Raw genomic sequence first — 27,555 nt, 5'->3', positions numbered from 1 at the left:
TCACTGGAGTGAAAAAATATGTCTCATGGTTTCTCAAATTTCTCCACAATACCTAGTGTGGGACCTTACTGGAATAGTGGCTCAATAAATGATAGTTGGCATAATTACTTAATTAATTAATGGCTTCCTCGTGAAGTAATTATTTTTCCAAATTAAATGCTAGATTTGGGGAAACCAAAACCTGGATAATATTTTTCCTTCTAATGTCAGGTAAATCAGAGGAGCAATTTATGAATTAAATCATTAGAAGTTTATTTCAAAAGGAATTGGCTGGTCTAATGCTGGATATTGGGTAGGAAAATTAAATGTGTCAGTTTTAGGAGAGAGGCCAAAATCCAACAGACTTTTCATTGATCCCAGATTCATTCAATCAGACTAAACTTCAGTGAGTTTTGGTTTTTGTTCATCTGACCAGTACGTTTCCTGTGTAGGTCTACATTTTGGGAAGATTGGCTTCATGAGAGCACAAGTCCTGTCTATTTTGCTCACTGTCATATCTCCAACATCTAGAATAATCTGGCCTGGAATGTAGTAGGGTGTTAAGAAACAATTGTGGAGGGGAGGGAAGCAGAGAGGGAGGGAGGAAAGGAATCAAGAGGGAAGGAAGGGAGGGCTCTGATTTTCATACCAGTTAGCCTGGCACTAACTCACTCACTCATCAGTTGTGATTTACCCTCCCCCTCAGATTCTATGTTAGGCACCAAGGATACCAAAATTATGAGGTACCACAGTGTTTGCTCCCAAACAATTAATAGTCTAGTGAAAGAGAAAGAGATCTAATACAACAGGTAGTAAGTGCTGTGCACCAGAGCAAATGCCACTGTCATAAAGGGAGTGTGCCAATGGGAACATCTAACTTGTCCCAGGAAGGGCAGGATGCAAAACACATGGCCAACCTGAGTAGAATATTAATAAATGCAATGATGCTTTGAAGGCTTGAGAACCTGTTATTCTCTGTAGTCCTAAAACCAACTGTGGCCATATTGAATAAAATATGGAAGACTATAAGTCATTACATTTTAGCCATTCTCTATTCAGAGTCATTTTGATGTTAGAAGTTATTTTGTCTTGACACTATTAGACTTGGGTTTCATTCAGGTAGTACCAATGCCTAGAGTGAGTCCATCATACTGCAGCTTATCACAGAATCATGGCTTTATAACTATAGTCTTTATAAGCACAAGTCTAAATAACACAAATTGAAGGTCCGTTGTTTGGGCCAGATCCTACATCGTATACCAGGAGTAACAGCTTTGTTAAGCATAATCAGTTAGGACTGCTATCTGTTCTTTTCTGAGCAAATCCTTGTTCCTGTGACAAGGATTAATGATATAACAGCCAAAAGGTAGTCTTTGTATTTTATAGCAACTTATAGCAGTAAAGGTGTGTGTTTTCCATTGAAACAGCAAGTTTTTTAAACAGGGTAGATAAACTTGACAACAAAGGAAGAATCAGTGGTAAAAAAGAATAAATTATTGTTGACTAAGTTTATTTACATATAGCACAGGATTCTGTGGATATGATGCTAGACTTCTTAAGCAAGAAAATTCAGTGTCTAAGAAAAAAGAAGATCCTGCTTTGACTTCTGCTTCTGTATTTCCTTATTCAGGTGCTGACTCCAGCACAGATCAAATCAATTTGCCAGGCAATTCTGGACTCTGGGAAGCAGTATGCCATAAAGAAGAGGAAACCATTCCCCCTGATGTATTCTTATTATGGAACTGAATACTTGGGTAAGTGAAGGTGTTGGCATGGGCCTGTAGGATGGAGAAAGTCTCTAATATTAATACAGAATAAAGGCTGGAAGATTTTGTTTTTGCTGTAGGTCATTACTATTCATTTAATATGAAGTACATTAAAATGTTCTTTAAAAACATATACTGATAGATAACACAAATCACAAGTTAATATTTGTTTTCATAGTCTACCTGACAGAAATGTAGCTATTTTAACAATTACTTTCACTAAAGACTAATATCTTTATTCTAGATTGTAAGCTCATTGGCCCAATTTTTCTGAAAGATTATGAATGCTTTTCACACACGATTGCAGATAATGTCTCTGCATAGGGAAGCAGGATTCAGTGGCTAATATTTTGAAGGTTTTAATAGTAGTGGATTAAACAGCCAATTGAATTGTAATGGCTAATGTTGAACTCTGGGCCATGCAAAAAATAAAAAAGTAGTTACTCTTGTTTTGAGTTCTTCAGTGGCTCACCATTACTACTGAGCAAGATTTGCAAGGTCCTTTATGGACCACCTGCCTCTTTTTCTAGATTCAAGCTGTATCTTTACCCTCCAGGTTCTGTCCAGCATAGTCTCCCACATGCAGTATTCTCTTTCTACCTTTGCCCAGGTTCCTTTTGCCTAGAATGCCCTACTTCCCTCAGCCTCTTTATCTATCTCTAATAATTATACCTACAATTCAAGACTCTGCTCAGACATCATTAATCTCCTGCAAAATGTTCTGTGCTTTTGGAAAGAGGGTTATTGATTCCTCTGTGGAGAAATATTCACAAGTTTCAGGTTTTCCCCCAAAGCAAAATTGGATAACATGCTGTCATCCTCTGCATACTTCTATTGGAGCCCTTATCACACTGTAATTAGTGGCTTACCTGCCTAACTGCCTGAGCAGGCTTTGTGCCCCTTCAGGATGGAAACATTCTCTCATTTATCTTCATGATCCCTAGACCTTTACCGCAGAGCCTGCACATAGGGGAACCCAAAATAATGAATGAACATCTAATAAAGAACTTCAATGAGTCTTCTCAAAGAAATTTTACATTTCTGTTTAAGTTTCTCTACAATCAGACCCTGAGACAAGGATTTGGGTGTAAAAGGTTTATTTGAAAGGTAATTTCAGAAAGTGTTGATAGAGGAGTAGAGAAATGAGACAAGAAAGAGAAAGAAGCTAATTGAGTATGTAATAATGAGCGATTGTGGACAACTGAGACTCAGTTCCCCTAGGGAACTTAGAGACTTTGTAGAACACGTCTCAGAATTGTTTCACCCAAATGGGGAAGAAGCTGGGGTATTCATCCACCAACCCTCTGCTCTATTGATTGGCTGCTCCTAGGGTTGTTAATTCCCTAGCAATTCTGTCCTGCCCCTTTAGGCAGGGCATACTCTGTGGCCAGAGAAAGCCTCAGGCAGAATGATAGATGCTTGAAATATGAAGTGGGAGCAAAGATGCACCTGAATGGTGAGTGTGGATGAGGTGATAAGCCAGGGCACTGACAGTGTCTGCTATAGTCCCCTAATCTATTCCATTCATTTTTCTGGTTTTATTTTTTGAGACAAGGTCTCTGTCTGTCACCCAGGCTGGAGTGCAGTGGTATGATCATAGCTAACTGCAACCTCGACCTCCAGAGCTCAGGTGATCCTCCCGCCTCAGCCTTCCAAGTAGCTAGGACCACAGGCATGCTTCACTATGCCTGGCCAATTTTTATCTTTAAAACTTTTTTATGGAGACAGGATCTTGTTATGTTGCCCAGGCTGGCCTGGAATTCCTTGGCTCACGTGATCCTCCCACCTCAGCCACCCGATATTTTTCAGGTTTTCTTTAGAGAAATTAACATTCTGGCTTTTTACACATATCGCTTGAACTAGATTTCTATCTAATGCATATACATATTTGCCTGAAAAGCAAGCTTTTTTCCCCAACAATTCCAAATCCAGCAAAATAAAGGTATTTTCAAATTTCATGATCAAATGTTAAAAGCAATAGAAATTTTGACTGAATACAAACTGTAAAGCTGTTTCCAGGGAGTCAAAAGTTCTGAGTATGGCAAAGTAAAACATGCCTGAATACCAAGAGAAAGGTTTAAAATTATAGAGTTGAGTTTAAAGAGCAAGCCATCAGAATATATTAACCCTAGTTCCATCCACTAATCAGGATTCTACTAACTGGGAATGAGCAAAAACTCCTAGAGAGACTGGGCTTTACCTTTGTTAGGCTAACTTCTTTTCCAAAGGCAGGTTCAGGCCTTTGCTAGTTCAATACCCTTTGCTAGTTCAGAATTCTCTTAGGAATTCTCAAAACTTTGCTCAGATGACACTATCTGTATGGAATCTTCAGCATCCCCTCCACCCTTGAGGCCAAGTTAAGCGCTCCTCCATCCTTTCTATTAGTCCTTGTAGTAGTTGTGGTTCTCTAGACAAACAGAATATGATTTATTATATAAATAAATTATTTATTATAAGGAATTGGCTCACATGATTATGGAGGCTGAGAAAGCCAGATCCAGGGAAGCCAATAATGTAAGTTTCAGTCTGAGTCCAAATCTGAAGGCAGGAGAAGGCCAATGTCCCAGTTCAAAGACAGTCAGGCAGAAAAAACTAATTCTTACTCACACTTTGTTCTATTCAGCCCTTCAGTGAATTGGGTGAGGTCCACCCACATTGGAGAGGGCAATGTGCTTCGCTAAGTGAACAGATTCAAATGTTAGTTATATCCAGAAACACCCTCACAGAAACACTCAGAAGTGACATTTAACCAAACATCTGGACACTCCTTGGCCAAGTCAAGTTGGCACACAGAATTAACCATCGTACTTCTGGTATACATTTCTCGTAGAACACTTATCACCTCATATTCTAATTATTTCTTTACAAATCTGGCTGTCTCATTGGACTGAATGGAGAGGCCTTCAAAGGTATCAACCAAATCATGTTTATCTGTATAACCAGGGTTAGTCAGTGCCTAATATGCAAGTGCTGAATGTAAAGAATTAAGTAAATGAATATCAATAACTAGTCTTTAACATTATAAAAGAGGGATTTAGTCTGTTTTGTGCAGTGATCTATACTCAGCACCTAGAACAGTATCTGGTACAGAGTAGATGCTTAATATTTGTGTGTTGAATGAATGAATAAAAAATAAATGTTTAGGATACCTAGACCAAATTATTTTCAAGCATTTTAAGAATTTTTTTGTGAAAGCTATTGATATTTCAATTACAAAGTTTTAAAAGATCTCTTTACTGAAACAAAGATTGGTCAGCAAACTTCTTCTGTAAAGGGCTAGAGATAGTAAATATTTTTGGCTTTCTGGGCCATATAGTCTCTGACACAAATACAACACTGCTGTTGTAGCCAGAAAGCAGCTATAGAAAATATGCAAATGAATGAGCATGGCTATTCTTTAATAAAACTTTATTTAGAAAAACTGGCAGTGAGCCATATTTGGCCTGCAGGCTATAGTTTGCTAGAAGCCTAGTTCTTAGGCATCTTAGTTATCACATTACTATATGAGCTTTCAAGTAATATTGGCATTATTATTGTTTTTTATCCTGTTGTTTATCTTTGCACTAAATCAAACTGGTTGTCCTCCCAGTTGTGTGAATTTTATGCCTTGTTTGTTAATACAGGGGCAGCTCATGGCTTGTCGTCTATTCTTCAGATGCTTCTTTCTTACCATGAGCATCTGAAGCCCTCAGATCGGGAGCTGGTATGGCAAAGCGTGGACTTTCTCATGGAACAGGAACAAAACTGCAACTGGCCACCTGAGCTTGGCGAGACCATCGAGAGAGAGAATGAGCTGGTGCACTGGTGCCATGGCGCTCCAGGTCTTACACACTCTGTTTTCTAAAAACATTGACTTTCATCTAGGTTAGCCACAGGGAGGTACCTTTTCTGAGAAGTGAGGATATCTCATCTTATGTCATTACTGTGTGAGATAACAAGGTCAAGATGAAATTTTTCAAAGCCAAAAAAATCCTGATCAGTAAACAACTTCTGAAAATGGTCCTCTATATTTTAATATATATGAGCTACATCTATTGGTTTATAAAGTTAAACTAGAATTGTCTAATAGAAGCATAATATGGGCCACATATGTAATTTAACTTGTTAGTAACCTCATTAAAAAAGTGAAATCAGGTGAATTAATTTTAGTAATATATATTATAGATCTCAATATACCCCAAATATCATTTCCATGTGTATCCAATTTAAAAATTGAGATATTTCACATTTTAAAAATATTCAGTCCTTGAAATCCAGCATATACTGTATTCTTATGTCAAATGTCAATTATACTAGCCACGTTTCAAGTGCTAAGTACCTACATTGGATAGTGCTGATCTGGAGCCTGGCAATTCAAAATGTGGCCACTGGAACCAGTAGCATGGGCAACTGAGAGCTTGATAGAAATCCAGAATCTCAGGCCCCATCCTAGATCCACTGAGTCAAAATCTACATTTTAACAGTATCCTTAGGTAAATTGTATGCACTTTAAAGGTTGAGATGTACTGTTCTACAACTCTTCTTCCAATGAAAATTTCCATCAGTACCAAAGAAAATGTCTAGAAACATGAAAAGCCATCCCCAGTAATCTCTGTGGAACTGAGCCTGGAAATTTAGCAAACCCCTTCTTTTCCCCCTTTTAAAAATTTCATCACATTGCTAATTAAGCTTTCAGAGAAGGGGTAATTTGAAAAAAAAAAGTTAAATTCAAATAATTAATATGGGTTAGATAGCTAGGGGAGAGATTTAAAATACCAAAATAGTACAAAATTCTTAGGTTCCGAGTCAATTTAATTTTCAAGAAGCTTCAATTCCACAAGCACACTTTTAAAATATGTTTGATTTTTTTTTTACTTTTTTACCTGAGTTTTACTACCTCTTCCCCCCATGAATTAATGTTCTTTAATCCAACTATAATTTCATTTTGGGGGGTACAGTTTGAGTTGATGAATAATGATCCCAGAAAGTATAGTCTTGAGTTGATGAATAATGTAAGTTGCAGTCCACTGGTCATATTTTTTCTGCCTGCTACATTTACCTATGAAAGAAAGTTCAAAATATATGCTTGTACCAGTATCCATGCATTGTGCATTATGTCCAGGCTAACTCCTGCCAGTTATAATTTGAGTCCATTTCTTTTTAATTTGGCCTTTTTTGGGGAAAAAAAAAAAAGTTGTTTACCATGCTGGAAATGATACTCCTTCTTGTTATGCTCAATTCTTCCGTTTTTCATTTATTTTAATTATTCTCAGTGATGATCTCTGTATATTCTCCAAGCATCCCAGCCAGGATCCTTGAATTTTGGAGATACCCTAATTTAAACACAGAGTATTTTAAAAGCATTCAATGTGCTAGTAAAAGTCCTGAAAAAAGTGGGATGATAATCTACTAAAATTAGTGACTGGGTCAGTTAATTGTCTTGCAGGGAAATTATTCCATCCTTTCTGTACACTAAATGCCACCTGTCTCTATAAATCATTTACCATAACAGTGCAGCATAGAATTCATCACTTTGGAGACTACATCCTCCTTTATCATTCATGTTCAGTATCTAGAGAATATTAAACATGGGATTTAAAGAAAAATCATTCAATCCACGTATTCACTGAACTACCAAAAATAAACCAATTCACAACTGAATAAAAAACTAAGTGGGGCCCATTATTTCTACCCACCCCTACCCCCATCTCAACGGTATTGGTCTTTCTTTGAATAGATGCTCTAAAAACAGCATCAAGATTGTTTATAAGTCTAATAAACGCAGTCTAAGGACCACCAAGATTTTGCAGAAGTTGGCAACAGCAAACTCTCTAAAAATTCTCTACAGGAAACGAACTATAAAATAATTTTCATTTATTTAAAGAAAACATTTTTGAGAGTAGATTTATGAACAGTACAGATGGTTGAAGCAGCAGACAAATTGTGTGATTAAAAACCTGCTAGAAATAATCCACAACGTGGAGCTTCATTAATGATACCTTATCTGCTTCTATAATTGTTTCCTATTGATGTTCCTTCAACCCACCTCTACAGGTAACAAGCCTAGTTATCATTTATACAGTGTAGAAATAGTTCTTGACTTTAAGTTAATAACTCCAGCTTCTAATTTCAGCTCCAACACTAACCAGTTTGCTGACCTTAAGAAAGGGTTACTTTCTTTTGTGCCTTTGTCTCTTTATCTGTAAAATGAGCACATTGAGACTCACTAGTGGAACTCAATCATTTTATCACCGTAGACCCCCTTTTATACTTTGGACCCTTGCCATTCCTGAGGGCTGTGTCTCAAAAGCTTTGTGAACAAGACATTTATAAATACCTTGTGTGGCACTGGCACGTAGGTTTTTCTTAATAAGTGCAATAAAGTATTACAGGAAAATTAATATGACCCCTTCATAACCTTGATGATTCTGAAATACAGGACCAAAGTCATTTACAAAATCATTAAAACAAATGCTGTGGTTAAAATAAACTCTCAACTGCATTAGGTTACATCATTGCTGTGGTAACACTGACAGTGCATTTCTTTTACTCTGCATGAAGTATAGATGTGGGCATTTAAAAAAAAAAACTCATTTTGTAAAGGCTGTTAGGTAGGTGACTTTGAATAAAGAACAACAAGGCTTTTGCAGGACAGATATCATTGGTCATTAAGCTCTGTAGTGCACACCATAAAATGCATGCCTCAGCAAAATTACACAACTCGGAATGGACCTGAGTGGTGATTCTCCAGTATGTTGAAGCTACACGTGCCAAGTCTGGCTGTCAGAAGGCCCTGCTAGGTCTTATATTTTCTGAAGTTTAGTCTCTCAAACCATATTTATTAAGTAACAATGAATTCCTTTCCCAGTTGCATTTAGCAAAGACATCATTGCTGACTCAGGCTTCTTATCAATGCACAATAATTAGTGTTCCTATGATGAAATGATATGGTTCCTGATTCCTATAAAAAGGAAAGAAACCTACCATTCCTTTTCTTTTTTTTTAATTAAGCCACCTTATTGTGACTTCCATTATGTTGGGTAAGGAGCCAATGGGTTTAGAAGTTTTGCAAGGTCACTTCCATGTACCTTTCTGTGATCCAGGATGCAGGAAGAGGCTCTTTCACCCTGGCCGGAACCACAGGATCAATACCTTTTAATCTGTCTGGGACTCGGCCTGGTATAGCAATTAGACCATCTCACCCTTCTTCCTTCTACATCTCTCATCTATACCCCAGCATCAGCCTGTGCTGGGGTGAGAAATGGGGCACTTTATGGTCAACAGACATTTATGAGGCTCTTGGCATTTGCCAGACACCATGCCACACACTAGTGGAACAAAAGTGAACAAGATACAGTTTCTGCTCTTGAGTAGTTTGCATGGTATTAGGGGAGCCAGCAATGGAAATAGGTAATTTTAATTGGGTTCTGTGTAAGTGCTAAAGTTCGTATAGGGAGAAATGAAAGCTCAGAGGGGTTACTCATGCTGCCTCCAGGCCCAGGCAAGGCTTCCTGAAGGTTGTGATGCTTGAAGTAAGTTAGCCAGACCAAGAAAGGTACAAAGCTTATTCCAAGAAAAGTGAACCACATTGGTAGTTAGAAGCATGAAAGCACTGCAGGTGGTTTGGTCCTACTGAAGTGAAAAGATTCAAGAACGGAATGGAGGAGAAGAGGTGGGAAAATAGAAAAGGAGCTCAGTCACAAAGGGCCTTCTGCGTCATGCTAAAGCATCTGGGTAATAGGGAGTCATTTTGGTAGTTTGGGTAGGGGAATGTCATGGTCACATTACAGTCCCAGAAAGGCCACTCACTGCCACTGAATGAGTTTAAGGCATGGCAGACCTGGGGGCAGGAAGGTAAAGCAATCATCTAGGAAGGACATTTAGAGCCTGAGGAAGGCCAGCAAGAGCAGGGCCTCCCCACCCGCCCATTCTTTGAATGGCTGTAATGCCCTCACTCTTCAACAAGCTCTTTGCTCAGGGTCTAGAAGTAGAGCTTGCTATCAAGAGAAACCTGTAAGGGAGCAGGGAAGCAGAATAGGCCAAAGAGGACCATGTCTTACCTGGAGGCTAGCTTCACCCTAAGTCTGAGGAGAAGCTAAGAAACACAGATTATATCAAGAAGCTGGGTCTCTCTTGAGGCAAGGAAGCTGATATTTTGTATCCCTGTGTTATCCCTGTGTCATCCCTGTGAGGGGTGGCTGCATAGCATAGCCTCTCATTTGTCTGAGGGAAAATCTCTCAAGAAGATGTAGCAGTGAGCTTTGTTAGTTACCAGCTCTCACAGGAACTGGGAAATGAGGCATTTGGTCAGTAAGGTAAAGCTGATCCATGCAGGTCATCAACAGCATCCAATACACCTGGCTAATTCCCTACCAACCTCCAATAATCAGATTAGATGGTTTCACTCCTCTAGTAGTCATTTCCTTCTGCCGAGTGTGGGCTGGGAGACCTGTGTGCTTCCATGAGACTTCTATTGCCCCTCACATAGTCTAATACTTCCAGTTAAGCTGAAAAACACCATGAAGATAGAGACTTTCTAAATGCTTAGCACCTACTACTATGCCTGGCATATAGTAGATGCCCAATTAATATTGAAATATTTACCAAGTTCTGCAAAATGTCTTTTTCATTGGCTTTCTATTTTTTAAGAGAAGCTTTTCCCTTTTTTAAAATTAAGGTGAAATTTACATAATATACAATTAACCATTTTATTATTTTTTTTGTTTTGTTTTCTCAACTTTTATTATGATTCATTGGGCACATGTGCTGGTTTGTTACATGGGTAAATTGCATGTCACTGGGGTTTGGTGTACAGAGGATTTTGTCATGCAGATAGTGAGCACAGTACCAAATAGATAGTTTTTCAACCCTTACCCTCTTCCTACCCTCCCGGCTCAAGGAGACCCTGGTGTCTATTGTTCCCATATTTATGTCCATGTGTTCTCATCATTTAGCTCCTACTTACCAGTGAGAACATACAGTATTTGGTTTTCTATTCCTGCATTCGTTTGCTAAGGATAATGGCCTCCAGCTCTATCCATGTTCCTGCAAAGGACATGATCCCTTTTTTATTGCTGCATAGTATTCCATGGTATATATGTACCACATTTTCTCTATCCAGTCCACCATTGATGGGCATCTAGGTTGTCTCCATGTGTTTGCTATTGTGAATAGTGCTATGATGAACATGTAGATCACTTCTGTCTTTCTACCCACATAATCGGCTCACAACTACCCTGTTACCCTTCTTTAGGTCTATCCTGACACCACTAAAATTGGGACATTTTGTCCATAACAATCACATTGTCATACAAAAATAAAAGCCAACCAGTCCACAACAAAAACACTTTCATTGGTTCCCTGATAATCATAGAGTACAGTCCAAGCTATCTAACTAGATTTGTAAAACCATCCATAATCAGAACCCAGTCTAGCCTTCTTCCTCACTAGTCTGTTGGTTAGAACATTGCCCCACTAGCCTTCATGTGGCTTGTCCTTTCTGGCTCCATATCTTTGCCCTTGCTAATCTTGGTGCTAGATAGAATGCCCTCCCTGCTTCATCTTGAGCCTGGAGTTTACTATGTATCCTTCAAAGTTCTGAAAAAGTGCTCCTTCCATTTAGGGCCTCATCAACTATCTCCGTAGGGAACTTCCACCTTTCTGATTCCAATAGTATTATTGAGAGAACCATTTATTTTATGTTCCAGCAGCATCATGAACTACGTATCCTATTATGTATTAGTCATAAGTATATATTTTTATCTCCCTTTATAGAGAATGCCTTCTTGAAGGGTGGTAGTCATGTTTAGTATTTATTTAATATCACCCATTGCTGGGACTGAGTATATAATTTGGAAGGCCCATAGAAAAATGAAAATGCAAGTTCTTTTTAGAAAAATTATTGAGAATTTCAAGGTGGTAATAGCAGAGCATTAAACTCAGCATGGGACCCTTTTAAGGAGTATGGGCTGTAGAGTGCACAGGTGGCATGCCCATGAAACTAGCCTTGCCTAGGGCTGTGCATACAGTCCATAATCAATGACTACTTTCAAATGAATGGATGCAATGAATGAATGCATGATTAAATAAATTCAGTTCTTTTAATATAATTGTTTAGTTTGTGCAAGATACTTTGTTCCTAAAACTGAAGTAGGATAATGCTGTAGGTAATCATTGTCAGTAGTTGACTGGAAAGCATTGACTGAGCAAAGAGCTTGTTGCTATGTAAATATTAATCAAAGGGTATATTAAAGGATACACTTAAAAAGAGGATGAAATCATGACTCTCGTACAAATATAAAAAGAATACATGTGAACCATTTTACTGAGCTCATTATTTAATGAGGGAACCAGAAAGATGTTACAACTGTTTCAAAGGAAAATCCAAAGAGTAGACATATTTATATAGGCCATTAGGAATGCTGAAATAAATTTGCTTAATAAATGCAAAACTGGCTTCTTCCACAGAGGCAGAGGGAAGTCAACCTCTACTAGACAGAATGTGAATTTCTAGGGACAAAAAATATTTACAGTACTGTCAGTTTTCTAAAAGACAGTTTCTATCTCTACAGAGTTGTAAAATAGCCTCGTCAAAGCAATGAAAGGCAATGATAACCCTGATTGACTATATTTCAGTCTTTCACACTTTTTATATAGGAGAAAAGTAGGTTATGCAGGAAAGAATGTGATCTTGTGATAACCTCCTCACTGAATATGAACACCCAGAACTTGGGCAAAATCATTTCTATTAATAGCTGTTGTTTCTCTTGTTTCCATTTCTGCCTTTGTAATTGATATTACTTTGGTTAAAGAGCTTTGAAGGAACAATGCTTTCCTTGGAACAATCAGGGTGGGAAGGACTCACTTCACAGCTGAAGTAGAAGTCTTGGCAAGGTTCTTCTGGAGCATTGTTTTTCTTGGAAAGATGCCCAGTTTTGCTCTTAAGAAAATGTGTGTCGTTATACGTACTTAAACATTACAAATGTAAAACTACAAATTCATTACAGGATAAATATTTAGCCGTTTCAAATAACCAAATATACATAATGCTTACTAGAGTATATATCATTAAATATTAACCCATTTGTAAATTAAATTTTAGATTTTATCTATATATGTCAATTTAAAATGTTGCTTTTTCTCCCAGGGCCAACCCCACAATAAAATTAAAACAAATTAAAATCTCACCGGAAAAATAAGACTCTTATAGAACATTCTAGCACCTTCCTACTCAAAGTGTGGTCTTTAGAAGGATGCTTCTTAGAAATGTATATCTCAAGCCCCACATCAGAACTATCATATTAGAATCTGTGTTTTAACAGTACTCAGGTTATTCATGAGCTTTTTATAGTTCTAGAAGTTCTGCTCCAGAATATTAAGTCCTGAAAGTCACCTCTAATGTTTTTGATGTTTTCACAGGAATTGCCTATCTGTTTGCCAAAGCTTATCTGGTTTCCAAGAAACCGCAGTACCTGGATACATGTATTCGGTGTGGGGAGCTCACGTGGCAGAAAGGCCTGCTAAAGAAGGGGCCTGGGATTTGCCACGGAGTAGCTGGCAGTGCCTATGTCTTCCTGCTGCTGTACCGGCTCACAGGAAACTCTAAATATATCTACAGAGCTCAAAGGTCAGCTGTTCTTTATAGGTCTTTTTTTTTCAAAATTTAAATCTAATTAATTTTCTGAATTAGTAATATAGTCAATTCAAACATGGTTTGAAAAGTGTAAAAATAAATACATCAACTGTGCCCTGCAGCCATGCAGTTGACTTCTCTGGAGATAGTTTCTTGGTTATCTTCCCAAAGATATTCTGTGTACTTAATGTATAGGTAAATGTCTTAATCCATTTGAGTTGCTATAAAGGAATACTTGAGGGTGGGTGCTTTATCAAGAAAAAGTTTCCTTTGGCTCATGGTTCTGCAGGCTGTACAAGAAGCATCACTAACATTTTCTTCTGGTAAGAGCTTCAGGAAGCTTCTACTCATGACAGAAGAAGAAGGAAAAAGCAGACATCACAAGGGGAGAGAAGAAGGGAGAGAGAAGGAAAGTGCCAGGCTCTTTTAAATAATCATCTCGTGGGAACAAATGGAGTGAGAACTCATTCATTACCAGGAGGATGGCATCAATCTGTTCATGAGTTATCTGCCTCTGTGACCCAACCATTTCCCACTAGGTCCCATCTGCAATACTGAGGATCAAATTTCAACATGAGATTTGAAGGGTAAAATATCTAAACTATAATACATACATACATATGTGTGTGTGTGTATTTGTCCACATATGTGTGTGTATGTGTTTATTTGTCTCTCTTTTTTATCCAAATGATAGCATCTTGCTATCTTAGTGATCGCCCTATATCAGTACAGAAAGAGCTTATTTAAACATTTTTATTATTGCATAGCATTATATCGTATGAGTGCACCATAATTTATTTAACCAGTCCCATATAGGAAGATATTTAGGTTATTTCCAATACTGTGTACTACAAATATTGCTGTGATGAATAATCTTGTGCATATATCATTTTACATATGTATAGGTATATCTAAAAGATAAATTTCTGGAAATGGAATTGTTGGGCCAAAGGAAATATATATCTCCTGTGTGTGTATGTGTGTGTGTGTGTGTGTGTGTGTGTATACATATATTATATATACATATCTCCTATATATGTTATATAAATAAATATATATAAATATATATATTTGTAATTTTGACAGACAATATAAAATTTTCCTCTATAGTTTATTTCCTGTAAACCTAATAAAGGTGAAACATCTGCTATATAACAGACAACATTGCGTATAATAGATATTACCTCTGACTGGTGATCTGGGTAAACTGGGCCAGGGGCCATAAAAGAACTATAAATAACCTGATAGAAAGCACAGGTAGGGGCTTCCCTGAATGCAGAGTGGCATGAAAGTAGCATTCACTTTGAAGGGACTTAGGTGTCTAGAACCATAAATGCTTACAACAGACATTTGTGTGGCACCTAGGTCTTCTAAGCCAGAGTGGTCTTTCATACCCACCCATGTAGTCTGGTTCCCATCAATCTGAGCTGTCACTTGGTGGAGGCGGGAGGGGGTGCTAGAGTAGTGCCTGTACTGTTATGAAGATTCCCACTGAAAGTGCATAACTGATGATTATCAAATTGACTGTGTGACATTTAACAAATCACTTATTACAATGAGCTAAGTGACAAGTGACCTTTAACAAGGTCACACAACTTTTAGCAAGTCACTTAGCTCATTTTAACAAGTGATTCTCAATATCTTCATTCATAAAATACAGAAAATAGTACCTACATCATAGGGATGTTTGGTAGTTTTAACTAGTTAATATATGAAAAATTGTTTAGAATAATGCTTGGCATATAGTAACTGCGGTGTAAATGTTCATTATTATTACTATAATTCCAGACTTTTCTTTATGCATAAATGTTTGTTCACATAGATGTATATGTGTACATGTATATTTTAATGAGCTCCTACTACTATAGATGTGTAATAGTTCTATACGTACTATTTATAGCTTGCTTGCTTGCTTGCTTATTTATGTATTTGATACAGGTTCTCACTCTATCACCTAGGCTGGAGTACAGTGGTGTGATTCATGGCTCACTGTAGCTTGGAACTTGTGGGCACACCTTAGCCTCCTGAGTAGCTAGGGCTACAGGTTCATGCCACCATACATGGCTGATACCATCTGGATCTGTGTCCCTACCAAATATCATGTCTAATTATAATCCCAGTGTTGAAGATGGGGCCAGGTAGGAGGTGATTGGATCCTGGGGACAGAGTTCTCACGAATGGTTTGGCAACATCCCCTCTTGGTACTCTATAGTGATAGAATTCTCAAGAGATCTGGTTATTTAAAAGTGCATAGCACTTCCTCCTGCTCTCTTGCTCCTGACTAGTGGAACTCAATCTTTCCCAGAAGCTGCTATGATTCCTGTACAGCCTGCAGAACTATGAGACAATTAAACCTCTTTTCTTTGTAAATTACCCAGTCTCTGGTATTTCTTTATAGCAGTGCCAGAATGGACTAAAACAACAATTATTATTATTATTATTATTATTTTGTAGAGACAGGATTTTGCTATGTTGCCCAGGCTGGCCTTGAACACCTGGCCTCAAGCAATTCTGCCTCAGCCTCCCAAAATACTGAGATTACAGGTGTGAGCCCACCACCTCCCCACTATGTTTGCACCTTATAATTTTAAATGAACAATTTTTAAAGGCCATTCTTTATTTCATTTTGTATAAATGTATCTCATTTTTAAGTGGCTATATAGTTACTCACTATGTATGTACCATAATTAACCAATCCCTAAATAATGGACACTTGGTATGTGTGTAATCTTTACTAATACAAACAAAATTTCCCCAAATATCCAATACATATATTTCTGTGCACTTGCGAAAGCACTTGTCAGAGAAATTTTAGAATTGAAATCATTAGGTCCATAGGTATTTCTAGGTCCATAACTAGCCTGTCTTTATCCTTTGCCCATTTTTTTTCCTGTTGTGTTGCTTCTATTAAGGATTGTAACTCTTTGTCAATATATGTTGTAAATATTTTCCTGCTTTGCCATTTCTCTTTAAATTTTGTCCTAGCCTTTTGTCATACCAAACTTTTAAGTATTTTTCTTGTCAAAGTTTTTAATCTTTTCTTTAAAACTTCTAGATTTTGTGTTATGCTTTAAACGACCCTTCCCAATTCAGGTTTAGAAAACAAGTAATATGTAAATTACTTATAATAAATTACGTATATGGGCTTATAATAATTTTATGATTTTATTTTAACATTAAAATTTTTGATTCTGCTAGAACTTTTAAAATAGTCTCAGATGTATATCTTTTCTTGTTTATTAAAAAAATTCTAATAGCATCTGTTGACCAGTTATCCCCATAATTTGAAATCAATTTTTTCATAAACTGAATTTATATAAATATATGAGTTCCATACTTTCCCCTATTCAACCTATTATTCTCTCATTTATTCTTTTAATTGTATTTTAGAGTCAATTTGTCATACTTAAAAAAGTCTTACAGAAATTTGATTGGAACTTCATTGAATTTACAGATTACTTAATGAGAATCAGCATCTTTAGAATATTGAGTTTTTCCATCTAGGAACATGGTATACCTTTCCATTTATTTAAGTTTAAACAAATGTAATTTGGTAAAGTTTTGATCTTATGAAAAAGATCTTGTATGTTTCTTGTTAATGTTATTCCTGGGTATTTTATGTTTCCAGGTTTATTGTGAGTGGAATCTTTTCCTTCATTATATTTTCACACCATTCATTACTGGTATATATGAAAGTTCTTAAAACATACACATCACTGAATCTTTTCATTCTAATATGTAATTTTTTATATAAATATAGATTTTATAAGTATTTCACTTTTTATAAATATTATAATAACATATCTAGCTGCCTTAATTAACTCCATTACTGTTTCTATTAGTTTTTTATTAGATTCTATCGGGTTTTCTAAATAGATACACACACATCTGCAAATAACTATGATTCTGTTACTTCCTTTCTCATGTGCATGGTGTTTTTTTTCCACTACATGGTTCTCTATAACAATGCAACCCTATAAAAATGTTCAATAGTAAGAGTGGTAGAAAACACCCTTGCTTTTTATGCTGATTTTACTAGGAATGCTTCTATGTTTTACAATGGTTTTTATATTCACTTCTTATAATGTTTATCCTGTTAGATTATAACACTTCTCTGTTCAGTGTAATCCAATAGCTTCCTATATGATTCAGAGTAATGCCAGTCTTTCCTATGAATGAAAGGTCCTACATGATCTAGTTTCCCATTACCTCTCTAATCTCATTCCCTACTCTTCTTCCACCTGGTTCTTTCCAACACTGTGGTTTCCTTGTAATTCCATTAGGATACCAGGTAGACTCCATCTCAAGGCCTTGGAAGTTTTGGTTCCCTCCACCTGTAATGCTCACTTTCTACATATATCTCCTAACTCCCCTATTTCATTCAGACTTTCACTCAAAAGTCATTTTCTCATAAAGGCCTTCCCAAACCAATTTATCTAATATTTAATGTTTAAAAAACATAAACTATTTTTCATGATATTTACATGAATGCACTGAATGGCAAATACTAACTTATGTAAGTCTTCAATTTGAAGCTCTATTGTTTAGGAAATCTGTTTATATATTTGATTCATGGTTTCCTTCAAGCCAGATCTTTTGTTTCCCAAATACAGAAAAAGAAAGTAATTCTGGATATCATCTAGGCTAGTGGGATTTCACCTTTGGGATAAATTTCATCAGAAATGAATGAAATTCATTCATTTGCTATAAAGTCTATTAAAAGAGATCAGAACACCTCTATTTTCTGTAATTGTAAATATTTTTACTTTTAAAAACTTTGTGTAAATGTATGGGATTCAAGTGTAATTTTGTTATTTGGATAGATTGCATAGTGGTGAAACTGGGGCTTTAGGGTATCCATCACTCAAATAACGAACTTTGTACACATTATTTTCTGGCAGGCCAGTCCTAGCTTACAGAGTCTTGGTTATAAGATTTGGGGTTCAGGGCTCTAAAGAGACAACTTACATTTTTTACTAACAGGTAGAATACTGGAAATGTGCAGGTAATATCTGTATTGTTTGGGTATTGTGTGAACAACTCTGCAACCAAATGTGTAGGAAAGAGACTATTCCAGTGAACAGTTTGCAAACAGAGGATACACAGCCTTTGGTGTAGAGTGAAGCAGGCTTTCAGAGAATGAGAGAGGGCTGCCCAGGTCAGGTCCTTTTATGCAAATGGAGGATTGAAACTCAGTTCCTATTGGTCAGTGCAGCTGAGCCCTGATTGGCCAGGGCAGGTGACTCTGTTTGGCTTAGGTGTGATATGATTGATTAGTTTCCAGGCTCAAAACTGGAAGTCTCTGTCACCTGTTTCTTCCAAATGGCGGGTGGAGAGCTGGTGTATCTTGGCTCTCACAACAGGAACTGGTTTGGAGAAAGAAAGGTCCTGTGATGCTTTTACAACATCTTTCTCAGAACACAGAATACATAATCACTCCCTCACCCAGCCATAGCTACCTGGTTCTGTTTTAACTTGGAGCACCTCATTTTGCTATGAGGAGCCCATTTTGTCTGTCAGCTAGGGGCATACTTTAACAATTGCATGTTAAAAAATATGTTCCTCCCTAAAATGAATATTACTTGGTTGTCATCTATTATTTAACATACAGTTGGATTTTATGGCTGCAGAAAAATATTTGACAACTTCTTAATTTTCTTGTATGCTTATTCAGTTACTTAGGTTTTCTAACTCTTCTTTGTGGTAGTGAATGTATTTCTATAAAACCATCTAGTTCATATGAATTTTCAAATTTTTGACATAGAGCTCCAGTAATATAGTTCCATAATATTTTTAATTTCCTATCCCTGTGGCTATGTGCCCTTTGTGATTTCTAATGCTTTTCCTTCTTGGTCAGATGCACCAGTGTTTTTTTTCTATCTTGTTAATCATTTCAAGGAACTAGCTCCTGGTTTTGCTTATTAATTTTTTTGTTTTTGTCTTTTGTTTGTTTTCCACTGTTACTTCCCTTTATTTTGTTATGTTCTAGAGTTTTAAAATGCATAATTAGAAAGCATTCCATCGTTTTATTAATAATAATAGTAACTCACAAATCTATAAATTTTCTTCTGCATTCATTTTGGTCATAATCAATAGGTTTTGATAAGAAATGTTTTCATATTTTATTGTGTCTTCCATTCTTTTTAGTTCTGTAATTAGCATACGGACTTCTATTTTGACTGAGAACATTTTAGAAAAAATAATTTGTTTAATATTGCACCACTGGATAGATTTTTGAAATATTTTTTACAAATAATAGCACAATACAGGTCAGAATACAATGAAACTGCTACTCTCAGACATTGCTGGTACTATTTTAAGTTGCTATGTATCATTTAGAAATTATTTTGAAAAGCATAGAAAATATTTAGCATATTTTTAAGTGAAAAAAGTACAGTATACCAAATCATATATACTTTAATAACTTGTAATAATGCAATAAATAAATGAGTGCATGGGAGAAAAGGTCAGAAGAAGAGCTAGCCACATTGTGTGTTTCTTCTATAGCATGGTTTTATAAATCATCTTTCATGATTATGTTTTACAACTCTTTTATAACATGCTTATGTAAAAAGTAATGTTTTCCATTTACTGAATGATTGCTATATGCTCAGAGTCTAATATATGATATCCTTTATCTTTACATATAACACTATCCAGTTCTGCAACTTCACCATTTTAAAGTCAAATTGAGAAATTAGCCAAAGGTCATACAACATGAAATTATCAAATTAGTGTATCTCAGCTCCAAAGCCCTTGCTCTTTCTTCTTTACCAGGGATGCTTAATCTAGGATTTGTGAGTTTGCTTGAGAAAGTGATTGTGTCACAAACTTAAATGTAGCATTTCCTTCCATTCTGAATGTAGGTAATAAGTCACAGAAGTATTAGTAGGTGTGACTTTGCAAACAATATGATTAATAGATATTCTCATGTGGTATTACTCTTGTTACAGATATTATAAAATATGTTATATTCATATCACTAGCTAGAAATGTTAGCAATTATTAAACCCATTACTGTATCTTGGCATTTAATGTGTTAGCAAATAATACATATGTTATTACATCACAAATGTGGCTTTAAAATTTTTGTTGTTTTAATATAATTAGTTTCCTTTGGAATCCTGTGTGGTTTATTTTATACACTTGAAAACTTTTTTTTTCCTGAGGAGCCAGACTGATGCTATATCATGAGATGCTGGCTATATTATTACAAATTCTGAAGTAACTCTTATGATGCATTATTATTCTACTGTTTAAATTTTAAATTTCATTTTAAAATTGTGGCATATTCAGGAAAACAGTTATAGAAAAATTGTACTAAATAGAGTTGCAGTCTGTTTCTTGCTGATTTATTGAGCCCTAAAAAAATCAAATAATTACCCTTTGTAAGACCCCCTATATAGTAGCAGTAACCTAAATTTATGACAGTATCAGTGCTTGGGCCTTACCAAGCTATGAACTCCAGCCTCTGAATTGGTGATTATTTGTGTTATTGATGAGAATGAGTAGAGCAAGTCAGTAAAAAAGATGATGTAGGTAACAACACTTTGAAAGCTGTAAACCACCATAAAAATATTGCTTATTATAAATAATCTGAATAGTATTTTAAGTTGCTATGTATCATTTATAAATTATTTTGAAAAGCATAGAAAATATTTAGCATGTTTTTAAGTGAAAAAAATACAGTATACCAAATCACATATACTTTAATAACATGTAATAATGCAATAAATAAATGAGTGCATGGGGGAAAAGGTCAGAAGAAGAGCTAGCATTTGTGGTAAATATGGGTAAAAGGAAAAAGGTCTTTCATAAGGAATTTAGAGGCCTGTGATTCAATTTAAGGCGGATATCTCAAAAATAATCTGTCACGTAGCTGCATTTGCTATTTGATGATATCATTGTAAAAGGTTGCTGCCTTTTCCTATTCATCTTATTCCCTTGTTTGCTCACAGCACAGATTGTATAAAATCTTGCCCATTTATTTTCAAAGTCTCTGTTTTTGTCACATGTAAATGAAAAACCTAGCTCAGAAGTAATATGCCTGCAGAAACACAGCATATTTACTTTTTTAAAGAAATAGTCATATATCAGTTTGCTTCTTTTCAAGATAAATAAAAGTAGAACAATTTCTCTGGCTTTTTTTTTTTTAACTTTAATTACTGGATGACAGATAGAATGAAATCCTTTGCTTTGCAAACTCTGAGAATAGTTGGATTTGCTTGCCAGCATAATTTGTTGTGAAACATACACAGTTATATAATGGATCTTCTCCTTTTTCTAACAGAGAAAATGTGTTTCTTAAAATACTTAATTATATAATTCTGGTAAGAAAATTATGCTAAAACTTTAATAGAAGAGAAGGAAGCAACCCAAGGTCCACAATATGGAAACATGAATGTTAAACTGTTCATATTTTCTTCTTCTTCTCTTAGGTTTGCTCAATTCTTATTTACTGAGGAATTTAAGGCTGGTTCTCGGGTCCTTGAAAGTATATACAGCTTGTATGAAGGCTTCTCCGGGACAGTGTGCTTTCTGATTGACCTGCTCCAGCCCAATCAGGCTGAATTCCCTCTCTTCAGCGTCTTTGTTTAGAAGGCTCCATCTTCCACTGTGGCCCTGCAGCGATTCCCTGAGATTTTCTGAGCCGAGCTGAAGCAGTTTCCACATAAGCCACATTCAATGGTATCACAACCATGAGCCTTAACATTGCCACCAGAGGGAAGGAATCAGGCAGGTGAAGGCAACATGATGCCAGACTTGAGAGAGGATCTGCAAAACAAAGATACCACAACTCATCTCAGAACTGCAGAGATTTAATGTTTCAGGGAATAGATGCGAAAGTAGGGATCATAGGAAAAGGGGAAAGAAAAATGATCTCTTTTTTAGTTATACATAGAAAACCAAACTGAAAGTGTGGACTATGGCAAGAAATACGCTAATACCTTTGCAGTATGAATGAGAATTTGACCATTTCTGTGTGCCCTCTACCCCTAAATTCATAAATAAAGACAATCAAAAGCTAAAATAATTGCCCAGCTGAAAACTGCTAGGAGGGATGAATTGTGAGGTTGCTGACACACATAAAAAAACCTCTTGGTTCTCTTGTGCTTATAGTTATTGAAATTTATGGTTTTTACTGAGTAAAGATATTTGCATATGAATCTATTTTTTTCATTATTCTGGGCAATTTAAAGAAATCATATCATAACTTAGGTCAGATACTAAAATGTGAAGTTTTCTTAGGCCTTAGAATAACTCTTTTCCTGGTTCCTTTTTTCCCCAAAGCTCAATTAGAATAGCAAAATGTATAAGCTAGTAAATTTATACTATAGCAAATGTTGCTGTCAAGTGTTTTTCTCCAGAGGAAGTGTGAACTGTGTATTGTCTATTGTTAGTATTTTTTAAAATGCCTTTATGTACATAATCTTTATGAAGCTATTAGCTGAACTATAAAATATACTCTTGGTAAAAATCGCTAATTTCAAAGATCAGGGTAACGACTACAAAGATGTGTCATTTCTGCCATTGTCTGGGACAGGTAGACACAGGCTGAGAAAGTCACCAGTGATTGTGGAAATAATTTTGCTCCATCTTATACTATTAAATGAAGAGATAAGTTAATTCTGAGGTTGGTTACCCTACCTTCCAAGACACAGGGTCCACTAGAAATTAGTTATAATGCTCATTGAGCGAAGTTGTCAGATCAAATTCAACCCTGCTGTAAACACATAGTTGTGAAACTGCTTCAAGTAAATATTGGTTTGCAGAATACCATAGGAGCATCTGTCACTTCAATATGCAAAGCATGAGTCGACCCTTTTCCCAGAATTTGGTCAGTGACAATTTCATATATCAGATTGAGTAGGAAATTGTATACTGTATAAGACTTATTTAAATAGTCAAATATTTGAAGTGTGTGTGTGTGTGTGTGTGTATGTGTGTGTGTATTCCATAGCTATTCCCATGTAAATCCAAATACTTATCTTTAGTTCAGTAATTCTTTTTTTTTAAGTTCTGGGGTACATGTGCAGATCTTGCAGGATTTTTACATATGTATACACATGCTACGGTGGTTTGCCGCCTCCATCCCCCCATCACCTACATTAGGTATTTCTCCTAATGTTATCCCTCCCCTAGCCTCCCACCTCCCAACAGACCCCAGTGTGTGATGTTCCCCTCCCTGTGTCCATGTGTTCTCATTGTTCAATACCCACTTACTAGGGATAACAGGCGGTGTTTGGTTTTCTGTTTTTGTGTCAGTTTGCTGAGAAAGATGTTTCCAGATTCATCCATGTCCCTACAAAGGACAGGAACTCATCCTTTTTTATGGCTGCATTGTATTCCATGGTGTATATGTGCCGCATTTTCTTTATCCAGTCTATCTTTGATAGGCATTTGGGTTGGTCCCAAGTCTTTGCTATTGTAAGCAGTGCCACAATGAACATATGTATGCATGTGTCTTTATAATAGGTTGATTTATAATCCTTTGGGTATATACCCAGCAATGGGATTGCTGGGTCAAATGACATTTCTATTTCTAGATCCTTGAGGAATCACTGCACTGTCTTCCACAGTGGTTGAACTAATTTACACTCACACAGTGTAAAAGTGTTCCTATTTCTCCAAATCCTCTCCAGCATCTGTTGTCTCCAGATTTTTTAATGATCACCATCCTAACTGGCCTGAGATGGTATCTCAGTGTGGTTTTGATTTGCATTTCTCTAATGACCAGTGATGATGAGCATTGTTTTATGTTTGTTGGCCGCATAAATGTCTTCTTTTGCAAAGTGTCTGTTCATATCTTTTGTCCACTTTTTGATGGGGTTGTTTTTAATTCTTAACTTGAATCATAGACCTCGGGACAAGTTAGAGAATATTCTGTTGCCTAAAAAACAAACCTACAATTATGTTGGTATGTATATGTGTATGGATCAGTTTGTTTGTGTGTGTGTGCTCATTTTGGGGGACAAGGATCTCTGCATAAATAACATTCTCCAAGAATCTGACCAAAGAAAGGTAACAACTATCTTTGTGTGTTTTATGACTATGTATGTTTGCAATCATTGCAATAAAGTAGGACAAAATGATTTTGAAATGCATATACCTTTTCAGCTTATTGTTTCATTTTTATATCCTCAGATATGACTATATCAAATTGGCCTCAGTTGTTCATCTGTGAAAATGCTCAGTTTGGGACAATACCACATAAATAACAGCTTTTAGATGACTCCCCAAATTGAGTCCAGAAGTTCTTTCATATAGGCTGAATATAAAAACCATACAGAGCTTTATGGAACACATGCTGTTTTTATAGTCCAAGAACCCCTCAAAATGTGTTTGGTAAATGCTCCAAAGTCTTGCAGCTAGAAAAGAACAAAACAAGGGTTCAAACCCAGGGTTGCACTTTCTAAGTTTATTCAGTATTCTAGACTAGAATCTGGGGATACAATAGTGAACAAAATAACCTTTCCCTCAAAGCTACCTTCTGTTTCAATTTGCTATTCCTTTCACAATTCATCCTTGAGAGCTGAAACCTAAAGCACTCAGAACTGATACTCTAGTTCATTATCATATCAGTTCCATTTTTAGTAACTTCAGAAAAAACAGACCACTTTCAGGCTATCTGCCCTTTTAAGTTCTGATAGGTCTGATGATGATGTGCTAACCATTATGAAAAGACAACCCTTCTTGTGTGTCAAATCTAAGCAAATACCATGTTTGGGTATTGTCTTTATGAAATGACATCTCGGTAAATTAGAAACAGGAATAAGCTTGTTTAGCACTTAAACGTATTGATGAAACTTTTCATTTTCCTGAAAGAATTATAGATTTTGGAAGGTAATCTTCTATATTATTTTCCCAAGAAGGGGAAAAGATCGTTAAATTTTGCTGTAGGAAAGTGTGGCATGTCACTTCTTATTTAATTATTCAACTTGCCTCCCTTATCTATGGTAACATTTTTAATGTAGTACTTAAGCCTGTTGTCTCGTAAAGGCTACAGGGGCATTTTCACCACCGCTAGTATAACTTTAATATTATTTACTGTACATGGCATGAGCAATTATAAACCCTGACGGTAATGGTGGAAATGTTTGAGGATACATTGAAAGGGTCTCTCAATAATGGGGAGACTGCATTATACTTTGATAGCGGGACATTTTGGAAACTATTACAAATCTGTGTATTTCGTTTCATTAATGTAATTACATGCCACCTCTTCCACACGCACCCCAAAATATTATACATCTTTATTTTGCTCAAGCCTGTTTTAGTCATGAGTTTGTAGTCTTTTACTTCCACTTGTAACTTGATAACTGAGTAGAACAGGGATTTGCTAGAGTATATTTCCCTGTGCTTCTTTAGATAATTGAATATGCTATTAAGATAACAGTATTTGCTTACTGATAACTCAAGAAACAGTAGTTTTCCTGGTCTGTACTAAAATTGGATCTCTTCCAGTGGCAGCTAATTTCTTTAACTTTTTGGACATAGTAAGATTTTAATCATGGTAATACTGAAATATTTTTAAATTTGAAAGAGCAAATCTCCATAATTTCAATGAAACAAATGTGTTTGTGATTTCTAGTCATGTTAAATGAACACACAATTAAAAAGAAAAACAGTAGTAGTGCAAAGAGGCTGTGCTGGAAATCTCAAAGCCTTGCTCTGCCACTTTTAGGGACCACTGTAGTAATAATAATAATCACCCTGTCCTCACAGGGTTGTTATAAAAGTTGTCAATGATAAAATGGATATGTGAGTTTTTATATATGCAGATCCTTTTTACACTTAAAAGGGATGCTATATTTTACCCACTATATACACAGAAAAATCATGCCCAGTTATGACTTCCAATAAGCATTTCAACAAAATAGAATCTCTATATGTGGATGTAGTGCTTGAGGTCTGGATCACTAAATGGATAAAAACCAAGTGTACCTTTTTTTTTTATTCTACCACCAGTCCTGAGCACAGCATTTTGCCTCAGAACTTTTGATTCACCAGGACGTCCTGCATGGGAACAGATAGATTTAGTTCATCAGCTCCTTTTAATGCAAATATTTATTTTGCTTCCTGAGAACAAAGGATTATAGTGCCAATAACTCAAGAAAAGGAGCAGGCAAGCCAGGTCTATAGAGAGATAATGAACTGGAAAATAAAGTAATTCTGGGGTGAGTTCGATCTGCACTTTAATTCAAGTCTCAGAACCACGTGACATGTAGTTATCAAAAATATACCCTCAATTGCATATTAGGCCTTCCTTTGGGGACCTGGGCTATTTATTTAGCACTGTCTCAAATTAATAGCTAAATGACTGAGCCTCAAATTTGCTGAGCCCATGTATTATTGGCATAAATTTGGCAAAGAAAGTAAATGACAAGGTGAGCAAAGGGGTGAGTGGGGGAAGCTTGCTGAAGCTCAGTGTCTCAAAGTGAGTTGTGGATTCACGTTTAATGCTATAAAGAACAAGTCCATTTTTACCCATGAATTTTATTGCTTTCTGGAACCTCTAGTCCAGAACCACCCCTGATTCGCCAACTTCTCCTCTTCAAATATTATAGTTCATTGTGATGTGTTTTTCCTGTATCTGCTTTATCATTTGACTTCCTTTCGCCTGGGAGGGCAGGTTTTCTCCTTATCTCTTCCATCCATGTCTGTTCTTAGCTAAGAGTTCCAGCCTCAGTAAGACTGGATTACTCTTTGGACAGAAGGGCAGACAACTTCAAGGTCAGCAGCAACACAAGTTGGGCCTAGTAGTCAGATCACAAGTGAGTGTAGCTATTCATGAGAATAGTGTGGTGGTGGCATTTATCCTGCTTCCCCTCCATAAATAAACCTTGTAATTTTATTTTTAATGTGACAAAAAAAGTTGATGCTCCATTAAATGTTTGGCCCTCATCCATTATCATAAATCTCATACTGGAGGTGGAATCTCTCTTCTTGTTTCTTTAATTGAAAGTACTAATGAATTGAGGCCTGGCAGATGATGACTTTAGAGGTCTTTTTTTTAAATTGTACTTTAGGTTCTGGGGTACATGTGCAGATCACGCAGGATTGTTGCATAGGTACATACATGGCAAGGTGGTTTGCTGTCTTCATCCCCCCATCACCTATGTCTGGTATTTCTCCCCTCCTTATCCCTCCCCACCCTCCTCACCCCCAGCTGTCCCTCTCCTAGCCCCCTGACAACTG

The 27,555-nt window shown here is 36.3% G+C and overlaps 1 protein-coding gene across 1 annotated transcript; it reads left to right on the top strand.

Moving 5' to 3' along the window:
• Positions 1 to 1,609: 1,609 nt before the first annotated feature.
• On the top strand, positions 1,610 to 22,475 carry LANCL3 (LanC like 3; the record flags this gene model as incomplete). Its single annotated transcript, XM_017520010.2, has 4 exons — positions 1,610 to 1,733; positions 5,369 to 5,566; positions 13,143 to 13,350; positions 21,795 to 22,475. Coding segments are annotated over 4 exons (690 nt in total), but the record flags the coding sequence as incomplete, so codon positions are not given.
• Positions 22,476 to 27,555: the final 5,080 nt, after the last annotated feature.

The sequence above is a fragment of the Cebus imitator genome, unplaced genomic scaffold (assembly GCF_001604975.1).
Source record: "Cebus imitator isolate Cc_AM_T3 unplaced genomic scaffold, Cebus_imitator-1.0 Scaffold788, whole genome shotgun sequence".
In the NCBI taxonomy this organism is placed as follows: domain Eukaryota; kingdom Metazoa; phylum Chordata; class Mammalia; order Primates; family Cebidae; genus Cebus; species Cebus imitator.
This window is presented reverse-complemented; position numbering and strand designations above follow the sequence as displayed.